Source organism: Vigna radiata, chromosome 11 (genome assembly GCF_000741045.1).
Source record: "Vigna radiata var. radiata cultivar VC1973A chromosome 11, Vradiata_ver6, whole genome shotgun sequence".
NCBI classification, from domain to species: Eukaryota; Viridiplantae; Streptophyta; class Magnoliopsida; order Fabales; family Fabaceae; genus Vigna; species Vigna radiata.
This window is the reverse complement of record NC_028361.1, coordinates 4,673,892-4,689,110: the sequence shown is the minus strand read 5'-3', so window position 1 is coordinate 4,689,110 and position 15,219 is coordinate 4,673,892. Positions and strand designations below refer to the sequence as shown.

The window sequence follows — 15,219 nt, the reverse complement described above, 5'->3', positions numbered from 1 at the left end:
TGACAGATGCAACAAAAGGATCAGCATTTTGTCTTGAACCAAAGCCATCAAGGATAAAATAAAGTTATAGATTGAAGAAGTAGGTTAATTTGGAATTGATGAAAGCAAAAAAATGGTAATAATAAAGTTGATGAAGAGATATATAGAAGTGTAAGAAGAAAAAATGAAGATAGAGGAAGCAATTGCGTAATTGAATTAGCATGGGACCAATTGAATGGACTTATAGAGTGAGTAGTCCCTTTCAGTTTTCTTGAGAGCCCATGATGCCTTAATGATAGAATAACCAAAGTAGGGACTTTATGCAACTTTTAATATTTTCAAACTTCAAAATAAAGATTGCAACATGCGTCTATCTGTCTCAAGTACAGGATTGCATACTTCAGATTTACCTCTGTGGCTCCTCGTATGGTCAACGTCTGGATTGTGTGCATCATGAGGAGAGATGGTCCCAAATTTAACTTATTATTATATTTTAATACATTTTATAATATAATAATTTATTATCTAATCTAGGAAGCTTATAAATATAAATACTCAATCAAAAATTAATACTTAAGTGACACTCAATTATAAGACTGAATTCATACATACTTTCTATAACTTTTACTTTTTTTTTAAGCATAAGAAAGTCTTGTACACATCGATCTTTCTCTATTTGGAACTGGATCACCAAGAGACAAAAGCTTAGCTTTTGAAAGTTTTGTACTTCACTTCAAAGACAATCTATCAAATTCCGGTAAAAACATAATTCTTTCATTATGCAAATTTAACGTCAAGAAAAGAAAAGAATTTATAATAATCCCTATTTAAAAAAATATATATATTCCAAAAGTCTTTCTTTATTGCCTTTTCTTTTCCCTACGGCATAGACATGGAGGAACAGAAACGGAGTGAAAGAAAACTATAACTCAAAATATTCTTGACTGGTTTCAAAATATGCTGTAAAGGAATCCCTCGTCTACTTTATCCATTGAAGAAAATTTCTTCGATCTCTCTCTGGCTAAAAAGAAACACACTGTCTACAGTCGCAAAAGAAAGATCGAATGTTCTCTTTCAACACAAAAAAGTAAACTCCATAAATTCTCATTGCTCTATATCACCACGTGCCACAATTTAAATTCAAACCAAGCACATCAGACACGTGATTTTCGTTATTTTATTTTCCCCTTAGCATGCATAATTGTTATAGAACTTTCATTCACTAATTTTGTTATAATAGTCACAAAATTAGAGTTAATGTTACACTACTATAGATCAGAGTGAGTGTGCACGTGTGCAGCTGCGACAGCTTTATCCAGACCTTTATTTTTGTTACTAACATAGGTCCGGAGAGGAGGCAAGAAAACGTTAAATAAAGTCGGTTTTCAACTTATTAACCTTCTTGAGAATTTGTCACAAGGGTTTGTGGACCTCTTACAAAAAAGCTGTCGAAATTATTTTCCACGAGACTTGAATTCAAGGAGGTAACACTTTTTGGAACTAACAAGTGAAGTCCAGAAAAATGATCACCCCAAATATCATATGTATACTCATTTGCAAGTCCAGCCTCCCGTGAGTGAACAGTTGTTTGGTTGTGAAGTTGGGATCCAGGAGCTCGAGCATGCAAGCTAACAGTAGATTTTGACCCCAAGGGAGACGGAAAAGTGTTTGCAGGAATGGGAGAAGTAGCACAAGGTATCTGAACGGGTAATCTGGTAACACTTCTTGAAGTCGAATGCAGCACTTGAGAAGACGTACTATTACTGCATCTTTGTGAAAAGGCAGGCTTCAATATATCTGACTCAGCAGCCAGGGCAGAAGGTTGGTCATTGGAAGAATGTTGGGCAGCCACCTGTGTCATTGAACTATGAGCTTCGGAAGTTTGCTCTACATCCAGAGACGGTGACCAGTTACATTTAGGTGTAGCGGAGAGAGTTGGGGACAAAGGTGATGAGGGTGTAGAATTCCCACTTTGACTACTTGAAACTTCAGACAGTGCCGCTAATTTGGCACCGAGACTCTTCCTCCTTTTTCTTCTACCCTTTTCTTTACCAGTTTTGACTGTGAGATAAGCCAACTGAGATGTTTTCATTGGATCATAGCTCTGAACATCTGTGGATGACAATTTCCTATCACTTTGTGTATCAAATGCATGACTAGTCTGTTCATGAATTTCAGAAGTCTGTATCAAATGCTGAGAAATTTCCAGTTTAGATGGATTCTCTTGACCATATGAATATTTGCCACTAGAGGCCTCCATTAGATGATTCATCTTGCTAGATATAGAGAGCTTACTTTTTCTCTGGTCATGATGTAACAAACTGGTTTTTCCAGCACTTTTTATGGTAGCGTGGACTAAGTTATCATCACTCTTGCAAGAGAAATCCAAGAAGTCCGATTGAGTGGTTTGAGGAAATAGGAAACAAAATATCAGAAATATTAAGGATGCAATAAGGATGAATCCTAGAAGGGATCTCTTCACTCTCATCCAATACATGGATCTCTTGCAGTTACCTAGCATATCGTAAGGAAAACTTGCTTTCATAGGTAACAGAAAAATACCAGTTGCCAACACTAGTTCAAGATCTCGACGCACCACAGCTGCAGAGAAATCAGTTTGATGTGAAATCAGAAGTTTGGTTGATTCCCCAGGCTCAAGAGTGAAACCCTTACAAAATAGAATCTTAAAACCATCCAATCCACAGTCTCTCCCAGAAACTCTGATACTCTTAACCTCTAATGGCAAGTCTCCAGTATTTTTGGCATATAACTCTTTCACTAAATGTTGTGAACAGGTAGAAGTTATCTCCTTCATGTGAAGTAAAGTATATGAAAGAGAAAAGTTGGGTGTTTTGGGCATTTTCAAATCAAAATCTACACTGTCAACATGTTCAGATCTCTCCAGCAAAACTAGAGAATGCAACCCTCCATGTCCTTTTAAAGGTATCCACTCAACACCTGAAAGATTATTTCTTATCAATGCCGAACCACTCCACCCACATCTATCAGAAGGATAAAAAGTTATTGGCCCCAAAGTTACATGATCATGAGGTGGAACAGATGCCTCTGTTACTGCATTCTCTGGTATAGAGAACCCATACCTTTTTGGAGTAGCACCTTCATCAATAACCAAATGGCTAGATGAAGGGTGTAATAAATCACTTAAACCCTTACATTGATTAATTATTTCTCCTGAATTCAAGATAAGCTGCATCACAACAGGATGTTGACTGGGATTCTTTACAGTGATCCACCTAGAGACATAACTTCCAACCTGAATCATCGGAAATAACACTTCACGGTCTTCAAGCACAGACATGCCACCCATGGTTCCTTGAGACTTCCAGTTTGCAAGAACCAGTTCATCAACATTTTCTTTCTCTAAAACCTTCAAATAAAAGTAGCAGAAAGACTTTATTTTAATGACTACTTGAAACTAGAAATAAACATCAATAATCAAGTAGGCTAAGGCCTTGCTTAGATAAACTTCTCCGTGCACACTACTAGAAGAAACAAGGTAAAAGGAATTGAACTTCTTTCATAAGATAAAAGTCAACTTCCGCACTTAGTTTTTATGGAAGTTCTCTCATCTAACTTTTCTAAAGCCTAATGTGCATCAGATAGTTCAAGGGGAGCTCAATTATTTTCTTTAGCTTCTTCTTTTTCTCCCATAATTGCTTACGGAGTAAATTATCCAGAAATGGGTTAATAATTTTAAGAAAACTATGTAAAATTCTTTCTGATAGTATCTGTTGCTGTGTGTAATGATCCTAAATTCTTTTATACAGCTAATTGTTTAAAGACAAATGGAAATAAAAGTAGTAGTCAAGAAAAAAGAGAAGGGGAATCAACTTACCTTGACATTTGGTCGCAACTGCATGCTTCTGCCCGTATACCCTGTTCTCGTATTGTCAGGTTGGGTATCCTTGGACTTGCCTTCTACTTGAACAGATGAATATATTTTCCTTTGATGTTCAAAGCAGACATATAATATGTCCTCACATGGAATCTCAATCAGGGAACTACTTGAGTCATTAGTAAGAATCAGAAGTTTGCAGTTCTCTTGCAAGCTGGACTTAGGTGAAAAGTCATGTAACTCCAAGTGCAGGTGGCTACAGTAAATAATGCCAACTTTAGTAACAGTACCAGGGAAAAGCAGCAAACCTTCTTTCAACTTAATACGGAAAAGCTGGGTGTCAGAAACTTCTATGGCCTTAACAAAACTTAAAACATAAGGAGCGTGATTTCTAAGAGAGATAGTGATAGCAATTTCACCACTATCACATGTGGCTAGACCCTCAAGAGTTGCTGAAATGAATATACCATCAGTATCACAGGCAGAATGGCTATCTACTTCCGCTTCAATAGGAACCATAATAATATCAGATGTGCCTTGTGAGGGCCTCAGTAGATGCAAACAAAATGCACCAAAGATTTTTCCCTCAAATCCAACCATAATATCCATTTCCAAGAGAGTTTCAGAGCCATGTGGAGCAATATTCCAGTTCCTATGGGGTCTGATTGCTACAGTTGGTGAACCAAATTGGCCAGTATTCGCAACCAACCGATCCTTAATAGTTGGGAAGAGCCAAGCATCAAAACCCTGAAAATCATTTATCCTACAAATTGCTTCGGTTTCAACATAATTATGCCCTGAAGAAATTGATATCCAGGCAGTTATTTCCTCCACATAGAGGGTCTCATCAAAGGGATTGAACAGTGAAAAATTCTTGCTCAACCTTCCACCTGGAGAAATTTGCACACCTGATAGGGGTTGAATTCCGAAAGGAGACTCTGTGGCATATCCTTTAGCTTCTACTATGAATCCACCAGAACTTGTTTGCAAAATCAGACTAGCTGAAGACAAACCAAGACTTTTTGGGAAGAAAACAAAACAAATTAAAGCTGATTCACCAGGTCTAAGTGAAATGTCACTGAAGTTACAAGGATAGAACTGTAAATCTGTGCTGAATGGCTCATAGAGGTTTAATGAGCTATCATTGCACGTATTTGTTACAGTTAAAAAAGCTGCAGAAGAAGAATACAAGCATTTCTGTCCCCAGTCAAGCACAGTCGGGCCAATCCTTACATTGGGTGAGACGGAACCATCAAAAAAATTTGATTTGGAAACCTCAGAGTTTTTAGACCAAAAGCGTGTTGTCTTTTGCTTAAGTGATGAAGAACCACAAGAAGAAATATCATATTTACAAGCGACTTCAGTTTGACGAGATGGTACCTCATCTACTCCCTCTCTGGAGTTCAATGAACATGAGACAACCCCTCCATTAAGTAACCTAAACACACCATGTTCAGAAAACCAGCTTTCATTACTTGTCTGCCTTCTATCCTGAGGTAACTCTACACAAAATGGACTGTTGTATTGACCGCCAGATTCTCCTCGAGAAGCTTCCTTCACAATTCTCTCTTTATGAGAAAATTCAGACAACACTGATGGAAAGCAGAACGAATGACTGTTCGGACACACCTTTTCAAAATTATGGGAAGATGAGAAGCCATAGCCTAAACTAGAGTCACTAACAATGGTATCAAAAGAACCCAAATCATATTTCTTCTCAAAAGATGCACAACCATCGTAATCTGGTGAATTTTCTATCGCATTCAAAGAGCACAGTCCATGTCCAGCGAACCAGAACAAGATGCACAACAGAAGCACATAAGAAGTGAATGTTTTGTGCAACAATCCCCTGATTGAACCACAAATGCTGGTTAGAACATTTTTTTTTCATACACGTCACACATAAATTATGTGCAAACAACCAAAATAGAGAATGCTTTCAGTGCAAAAACAAAACATATATATATACATGTGAACAAATTCTACCGATTGCAGTTACACCTTGTAGCATTGATTACAGATTCTTGACACGAGCTTATTGTGTTTCACATTAGACTGTTATCAAACAATGTCCAAACAAACAAATATGTAAAGAAAGTAATATGAAGCAATACTAGAATTCAGCCTTCACAAGCTAGGAAAAGAAAAGATAAGGATCCTTATTCGCACCGTTGCGAGGAAAAATTAAACAGTTACCCGACCATGCAAGAGCCAATAATCTATTTATCGAAAAATAAATAAACAAAAGCGTAATAAACACTTAAAGATAACATTCTAAATCTAGCTTCCCCGAACCATTAACCCAAATGTTAAATAAATAATAAAAAATAAACACACACCACGTGCTCAACCTACAACAATCACAGTAATCCCACTCAAAACTACATAAAGGAAACATCTGTTTAAAGCAAATGCGAAGAAGGATGAGGGAAGACCAAAAATAGAGAGAAGGCGCACAGAAATAGTAAATAAAATGAATAAATAAAGAGAAGAAAGCGATGAAGTTGAAAATCATAGAAAATGGAAAGAAAGTATACCGAAGGCGGAACATGGAGAGGAAGAGGAAAAAGGTGAGTGAGAGTTGGTTGATGATTAGGGTTTGAAGGTCCATGGAAGAGAAAGTGGTGGTGAACCCATTCCACACAGACACCAAGTTAGAGCGAACTTTTGGATGTTCTTACTGTCCACACAAACCCGATGCTTCTATACACTATATCAACAAATTTGCAGAAACAAACCAAACCCTTCTTCTATACATATGCAATATGTTAATTAATTAGGTCAATCACTTCAATTTTCAATCATAAAAATTTTAAATATATTAACTTTAATAAGAACTACTTTAAGAAAACATATATGGCAAATTTTATAATTACTAACCCAAAAATTTTAACTGGTCAAACTAAAATATGTATATACATTACAGTCATGTCATGAATTTCATAAATTATTGCTATTTACATTTTAAATTATTTTTATACGGAAAGTATTGATTGATCAATTAACAACAAAATTTATTAAATATTACTATGAAAATAAACTAATAATATATTATTTTAGAAAATTATTTTACTTTTAAATATACAATGATGGTCTTGACTTTTAAATATGGTTAATAATTAATTTTTAATAATATGTGAAAAAAATTATAGGTTGTCGAATTTTTTTATTGTTAGTTAGCGAAATATATAGGTGATGTGGATTAAAAAATTAATACAATTAGAAATAAATATTTGATTTTTAAAATAAAATTAATATTCATGACTAAATCCATGTATTGCATGATTTATTTGTTTAGTGTTAGAATATTAATAAATATTTCTAGAACAAAAATTTACATTATACAGGTCTAAAATAATACAAAAATGTTATAATTAACTTTGTAATAAATTATTATTCCTAAGTGTATAAAAAATATTCTAATTTTATAAAATTATTTAAATTTTATAAAAGTATTTTATGTTTTATTATAATGTTATTACTTTAATTACTATTTTTTATATATTTCAATTTAATTTAAAAATATCTAAAAGACGTTTGTTTAAATATATTATAAGATATTGATATAACTATTAAAATATTGTGTAAGTTTGAATTTGAAATATATAATCACGGTTTTCGAACACAATTCAGTGGTTAAATGGGTTTACTTGCTGCATTATTTAATTATAAATTTTTTTAAAAATAAAAAAAATATATATTTTTTTGTAATTCTTTTACTTTAAAATTATTAAAACAAAAAAATTAATATACAACTTAAATCTAAAATCAAACTCAAAAGGTGAATAAATAAGTTTATAATATTAATAATTTTTGTGTCGGTTATCTATTTGTACAATTAAAGTCTTAAATGCATAAATTTATAGTATTTTGCTCTTTCTTGAAACATTCTTTTATTATCATTTACAATACAATAAAAAAATATTAACTAATAAATAATTAAATTAAAATATGTGAGTCAAGTTTTGAATTGAATTCATGATGTTTATGGAAGCTTAATTTTGTAAGTTTGTGATTAGTTAGATTGTAGAGGTTTTCTTGAGATTATTGGAGTCTAATTGTGATTCTGTGTTGTGTATCCAGCATAATTACAATATGTTTTATGCAGTTCATCGTTGTTTATTGATCTAATTCAAACATAATAATCTTCGTTTAGTTGTTTTGGTCATGGGATTCCATGAAGTCCAAACACATGTATGTTTCTTAATACATATATAAAATTTCATCAATTTTTTGAAATGAAAGGTATAGAGGATGCAATCCTCTTAAAAAACTTTATAGAAAAGGATAGGGTATATTTTTTTCTTCTGGATTAAACCTTGAATTTACGCAACATCAAGAGAGGAAGAAAATCAATTCTTAGAAAAAAAAATAATCGATTTTCTTTCATTCATATTTTCTAAAAATGTTTTTTATCAACACTAATATATACCATGCTAGAGAAGGAGAATTGATTGTGGGAAAGAATAATATATTTTTCCTCTGTTCATATTTTCCAAAATGCTTTTGTATCAACACCAATAAATTTATCACAACAAGCACAATGTCATACTATTTACATACATTAGCAAATCACACCACTAAAGACAATAACAATCAACACAAATAGGAACATCTTACCACAATCTCCCACAACAACTTAATCATACATATTGTCATTAAAATCATAAGATTAAATGTGTCATTTATTCATATATAACTTGTTTTTCTCAAATAATTTTTTACTTACACGAAGATCATAAAGTATTATGTCTCGATAATTTCACGTCTCATTTCGCCTCAAATTAAATAAAACAAACACTTTCTTCATTTACTCATTTATCAGTTGTGAATAATAAATTATACGAAATAAACAAAGACAAATAATTTTGTTTATTCCTTATTAATAAGATTTTCTCTCTCTAACTAATATATAATATTTTTTATAACAAAAGAAAACTAATTTTTTTCTTAATAAATCTTCCTGTAATATATACATATTATATATATATATATATATATATATATATATATATATATATATATATATATATATATAACAATATCATTATACGCATAAGTGATTAATTAGCAAGAAGTTAATCATTAAAAATTTAAATTTTAATAGAGTCCGTAGACTATAAAGATACCACAATATTAATCCTCTAAGAATCTTTTATAAAATGAGTAAGTTAAAAATTAGCCACTAACAACATCTATATTTTGTCATATCTTGTGGTCTTTCCGAGATTTGGTATTAACATATATTTTTCCTTTTTTAAGATGAATTGTTTCAATTTATTAAGTTTAAAATTATAAATACCACACAAGTCATATTTTTATTATTATTTTTTCTTTTAAAATCATGAATAAATTTCTCTGATTAATTTTTTTTTTGGCGAAAATAAATAAGTGAGTACTATAATAACACTTTAATCCTTTTAAGATATTTGATGGAGTTTAAAAACAAAGTTCACATTATTTCAAAGAAATTTGAATAAATAAATAAATATGTTTGGTGTTTTGTTTTAGTATAAAAAATGTCAAAAATGACAAAAAAATAAAAAGTGAAACAAGTAACACATTCATTTTAGGTATAAAAAATGTAAAATATTGTTTTTTAGTAATAATATTTTTTATTAGATTAATTACAAAATTCTGTGTTTCGGTTGTGAAGTCGAGCTATCTTAATACTTACACAAATTATCTTCTATGTCATTCGGTTCTACCACTAGTAGCTTTCTTCTGATGAGTACCATCCGGTCTTGATCTCAGGTCCTTCATTCGAATGAACTGTTCGATCGAGTACCTGCCAAAAGTCTTTAGACACTCAAGTCAGCACAGAGCAATAAATGCGTAACGAATGGCGAGAAAAAGAACATCTTACTTCTTACCTCTGACCTCTAATTATAATTGTCTAGCATGGGTTTGTGATTAGTCATTTCTTAATCTCAGTCCAATCACAGCCCACTGCCATTAATTATTATTTACCTTAATTCTAGTGGGGTTAAATCTTATGTCAACCTTATAAACTAAGCGTCCTTCATTTCTGGTGAGGTTTGTCAGACTACTGTATGGATTCAAAATAATCGTCATCTTAAGCTATCACGACTTGGCATGTCTTCTGAGTCGTTCGGTCTTCTCGGACACCTCTTTTAAATTAATTATAAAACTATATTTAATAAGTTTTTTTTTTAAAGTAATATACATCTATTAAATTAAATAATGACTTTATATTTAAGAATAAAATTTAATTAAATTATCATCAGTGTATTTATTAATTTTTGTTACTATTAAAAATGATATTTAACGAGTTAAAAAATTTATTCAATCAATTATAGTTTTGTTAAGAAAATAATAATAATTTCTCATCTTATAGTTTTTTTTTTACGTGACTTTCAATATTTTTTTATTATGTATTTTTTCTTGTGAGGGTTTTGATAAATTTTATTCATTTAATGTATGTGTACAAATTTGTTTATTTCATTCATATTTTTCTTTTTATTTGTGCTGTTGTTATTTTTATTCTATTTATTAATTTGTATTAAACTTAGAATCGTGTTTGTTTTGCTTAGTTTTGTTTTTTTTCGTACTTTTTCAATTTATGGATTTCGATAGTTTTTTTTTCATATATTATGATAAATAATTGAATTGTCTGCATGTATTATGATGAAAAATTGATTTTTTTTTTTGTTTGGATTTAATTTTGTAATAGTAACTAAGTTAGAGTTTAGTCTTTCAATAGATAATAGAGATAAAGGTTCTATGAAAATAAAAAATAACACGAGTTGTAATTAAAAAAATTATTAAAATCAAATAAAATTAATTACAACAATTTAATAATTAATGTTGATAAAAAGAATTTAAAAAATATAAATAAAATACCTATTTTTTAAAATTTATTTAAAGCTTCCCAAATTTGAGTCGCCTAATTCATATAGATGAAACTAATTTATATTATATAAGTAATTTATTGATTGATTTTGTAAGGTTTATTAATTAAATATAATTTTCAACATCTTGATATTAAAATGATGCGTCATAGTTTCTTGATTTTCATACTTGTATAACTAATTAAAGAAATACTATAAATATTTACTAAACTCTCTAATAACTAATTAATTAATTAAAACTATGATATTTTCATAAAATGAAGAAAAAGTTAAGAGTGATTCCTCAAAAATAAGAGTTACTTACTCTTGAAAAAAAACAAGAATCATTTTGATGCCAAATAAAGAAACATGAAAAAAATGATTACATTTCATGTTTTCTTCCGTGAGAGAAAACCTAGTTAAGTGATGTCTTGGCGGCGCTGTCACATCCTACTGTTGCTCGTCACTTCATGCAATCTGCTCCGTTGGATCATGGCATTGACCACATTCTTCACCGTTAGATTGTTCCGTAAGGTCTACGCAAGCCACTGATACGACACGTGTGGGTCCATTCGTTTTGGCCGTCAAAGAAGGTACCGGAATCTGGACCGGTTGTCGGTGTTAATGCATTCCATATGCGTTTGAATTTCAATTCATATTCAAACTAAACATTCAGTATTTATTTAACACTGTGTTAATATTTCAAAAAATAAAAAGTTAAAGAGAAAATATTAGATAACTTGTTTCTATTACTTTTAATTTCGAAAATTTACGTAAGAAATGATTTTATTGGATTTTAAGTTTGAAGAATTAGATAAACCATGTATATATGACAGTATATCTAAATTATTTACTTTTTGTTTAAAAATTAATATTTTTCTTTGATTCCGGAACAATGTTAAAGTAGATTATATTAATAAATGGCCTATGATGTGACATCCCAATTATATTATAAAGATATATAATATAATAAAGACGTCATTATGAATAATACTATAAAGCAGTTAAAGAGTACTTTAGGTTCTTAAACAAATATTACAGTTATCCAGAAAGTGGCTAAAAATTTAAAACTTAAAATGCTAAAGTATCACAAAACAGCATAAGGTAACCGTGTTTCAAAAGTACATATAGGAAAAGAAATCCTAAGCCTTGTTCACTTGAGTGGATTTGGGAGAGAGTAATTGAGAGGATTTAAAAATAATTTTTTTTTTTTGTTTATTTGAATAGATTTGGAGGTAAGTGAGAGTATATTTGGAAGTAAAATTTGTAAGAATTAGTGTAGGATTTAATTTATATGACAGATTAAAAAAAATTACTTCCAAATTCACTCTCACTTATTTTCAAATTTATTCAAATAAACAATAAAAAAAATTATCATCAAATCCTCTCAATTACTCTCCCTCAAATCTACTCAAGTGAACAAGGTCTAGAGGATCTAAGCCTCAACATCTTCATTGCCCTCCAAGACGTTATCCACAGAGACCTCATTCTCCTCTGCTCACATCTAAGTGGATGATCATTGCAAAAGAAAAGCATATAACATGGCACAAACACAAGCATATGCAAGGGTGAGTTAATTATATAAAAAAAGCATGCTATTAACCGTAAACAACATTCAAGAACAAACTCAAAATCAAGTAAAGTAAGACACACATCCTATACATGTTATTTTCTAGACTCGACTCGTCCGGACTTTAAAATAAGAGTCAGACTATGGCAAGTCTTGCACCCGTGGTGACTTATGAAACTTGGGTTCCCCACCCTGCCACACTCACGAGGTTAGTCCGTTCCGGGCCTTGAGGCATACTGGGAGCCCCCAAGACTAAGGACCTCCTGCTACTTCTCACCACATGGTTCAACCTCTCTAAGTGAGTTTGATTGACCATTGAAGCGTCATAATGACTAAGAATCTCACCGAGAGATTCTACACAGATAAAACTTAGTTTACCACTTGGATCATACTTTCATCACTTTGTAATCATATACTTTTTTTTTCTCCAATCAACATATACATAATCTCAACAATATACATTACTCACAAATCGAAAGTAACTGCTCCATAAATAATTGAATTTCAGTAGTAGATATTAACTAGTCAAACACAAGGTTTTACTTCAACAAATAAAATATTACCACAACACATGAAAATTATTCAACTTTTATAATTTATTTTACATACATAATAATTCTTCATTTGTTTCATCTCTTAATTTATATGTTTATTTACTAACAAAACATAAAGGTACTATTATAATGATAATAGTATATAATTTAAATTTATGCTAGTCAATAAATTAATCAGAGATCAAACTTACAGAATTCTAATATTAATATATTATAATATAATATTAACAAAACTAAGTTAACATTTCTATACTGTTATATACCTAATATATACTAATATGTATAAGTTGATAATTATTATATAATATAAAAGTTTCACCACAAAAATTATAGAATAAGCATATTATGTAATATATAATATTATGTAATATATAATATAACGTAATATACTATTTAATCTTAGCATTGCTATTTCCAAAACTAAGCTACAGTATTCCTATCCTTTAAAAGGTTTTCTCCAAACTTTTAAAAAAGAACAAGTATGATTCATTTCTTTAATAAAAGCATCACATAAACTAAGAATTATTTATACAAGGTCTCTGCATCTCGTGACCAACCAATTTAAACATAAATTATACATCATAGAATATAAAATACAAAATATATTTAACATTATACAATCTAAATTTTTTTTTTCAGAATATATAACTTAAATTATAACTTTTGTATTTTAAATTGTCTATTTCAAAATAAAATAAATATATTTTAAATTGTATATTTTAAAATCTAAGATAAAAATACATTCTAAAAAAATGCTTAAATTTAGTTATAAATTACAGAATCCTTATGGAATCATAATAATTATGAAAATTGTGGAAGTGCAAGAAAATATATTCATAAGACATACTAAGAAATTTTTACACGGCACGGTAAAGATATAAAAATATAAATCACATCTCCTCTGTCAATTCACAACACTTCTTCCTTTTTATATTTCTCAAACAATCTTACAGTACCCATACTTATATAATAAATATGCAGAAAACTCCATTCCTCTTATCTTCACTAAACCCATCTATATTTCAACAATCGTTCCCATCATAACAGCTTACAACCAATACATTTTTACATGCACAATTTTCAACATCATAACACAAGTCAATTTATACTCAACAGGTACATAACAGTTTAAATCAACACACAATTCAGGATTCAACATGCATATATCTCATAAATAATTTCAAACAAAAATAACTAGCTCCCCTTACCTTGGGTTTTCACGGTAAGCTAATTTGAAGACGTCCTATTAGAAATTCTCACCCGGACAGAAAAACAACAGTACCTATAAACCACCATATCGGCGGTAGAGAATAACTCTTGGAGTGAGAACTTAATAGAAATTAGAAAAAGGAGGGTTCTAACTGCATAAAATCAGTAGAACCCCAAGCTCTAAGTTTCGAAAATAGCGGAGAAAAGAGAAAATATACTTACCGGTCAGAATGGAAGAATGCCCGGTTCAAATTGAAGCCCTCCGTGCAGTGAGCAAGGAAACACTTTCAAATTAAAATTTGATTGGTTCAGTGAATGAGAAATTTAGAGAGAAGACAGAACAATATTTGGGGAAAAGGGTTTGAGAGAGAGAGAGAGTGGAAATCTGGCTTATGAAATCAGATTTTTTTGAAAAACCCTTACCAAGGTCAAGGTATCCTCAACCTTATGGATCTGGCTGTCCCCAAACTTAGATCCAATAGCCCATTTTTAGTTTTGGCTTTTACATATGATAACAATAATTATTAAGTAATAGACAAATTTTCTTATCATAGATTATTGTACACATTTCTTCCACCTCTTTAGTAATTTTATTAATTTTAAATGTTTTCTTGTCTAGCAACCTCAATTTTTGTAGTGAATTAAAGTTTATTGAGTTTTACTTTTTAATGAAATATTTTAATTATCATTAAATACAACAAATATTTAAATGTTAAATAATTATTAACAATTAAAAAATATCAATATTATTTTTTAATCAATTTTATTTGATGGTTTTTTTCTTTTCACTTCGACATGTGTTAGTTGAAATTGTCTTTTTAAATACTTACCACATTTATTTATGTTAAAATTAATTGATATTGTTTGTTTGAATTTGTTTAGTAATTTTTTCAGTGAGCATTAAAAAAATCACAATTTTTTAGGCTAAAAAATTCCTAAAAGATGATCATAATAAACTATTGACAACAAATAATATTAATATATTAGTATCGATGATAAAATATAACTGTGTGGTAGACGTGAACAAAATTATAATTATAAAAATGACAAAAGACATCAAATTGTATTTATAAAAAAATATTGAAATATTTCATTTTAATAATAAAACATTTTATTATGAATATTTAGAAAATAAATAATTCAATGTATATTATAGATTAGTACAGTTCAATATAAAACTATAATAATATTATACTTATA

At 30.0% G+C, this 15,219-nt stretch overlaps 1 protein-coding gene and 1 long non-coding RNA gene across 2 annotated transcripts; both read right to left on the bottom strand.

Moving 5' to 3' along the window:
• Positions 1-1,347: 1,347 nt before the first annotated feature.
• Positions 1,348-6,585, bottom strand: LOC106777762. The gene is made up of 3 exons (XM_014665503.2): positions 6,373-6,585; positions 3,836-5,684; positions 1,348-3,367 (listed from the first exon to the last, which is right to left on the bottom strand). Exons 1-3 carry the CDS (start codon positions 6,444-6,446, stop codon positions 1,373-1,375), a joined length of 3,918 nt encoding a protein of 1,305 aa, XP_014520989.1. The 5' UTR covers positions 6,447-6,585; the 3' UTR covers positions 1,348-1,372.
• Positions 6,586-11,988: 5,403 nt separating this feature from the next.
• LOC106777473 lies at positions 11,989-14,506 on the bottom strand. Its single transcript, XR_001376945.2, has 3 exons — positions 14,242-14,506; positions 14,019-14,092; positions 11,989-12,190 (listed from the first exon to the last, which is right to left on the bottom strand). It is a non-coding gene; the product is annotated as an uncharacterized LOC106777473 (long non-coding RNA).
• Between the last annotated feature and the right edge of the window lie 713 nt (positions 14,507-15,219).

Coding starts and splice junctions, on each gene's coding strand:
- LOC106777762 (XM_014665503.2), bottom strand. CDS start 6,446: ATGGACCTTCAAACCCTAATCATCAACCAACTCTCACTCACCTTTTTC. Junction 5,685..6,372: donor CTCTCCATGTTCCGCCTTCG/GTATACTTTCTT, acceptor TGGTTCAATCAG/GGGATTGTTGCACAAAACAT. Junction 3,368..3,835: donor AGTTGCGACCAAATGTCAAG/GTAAGTTGATTC, acceptor TTTTATTTGAAG/GTTTTAGAGAAAGAAAATGT.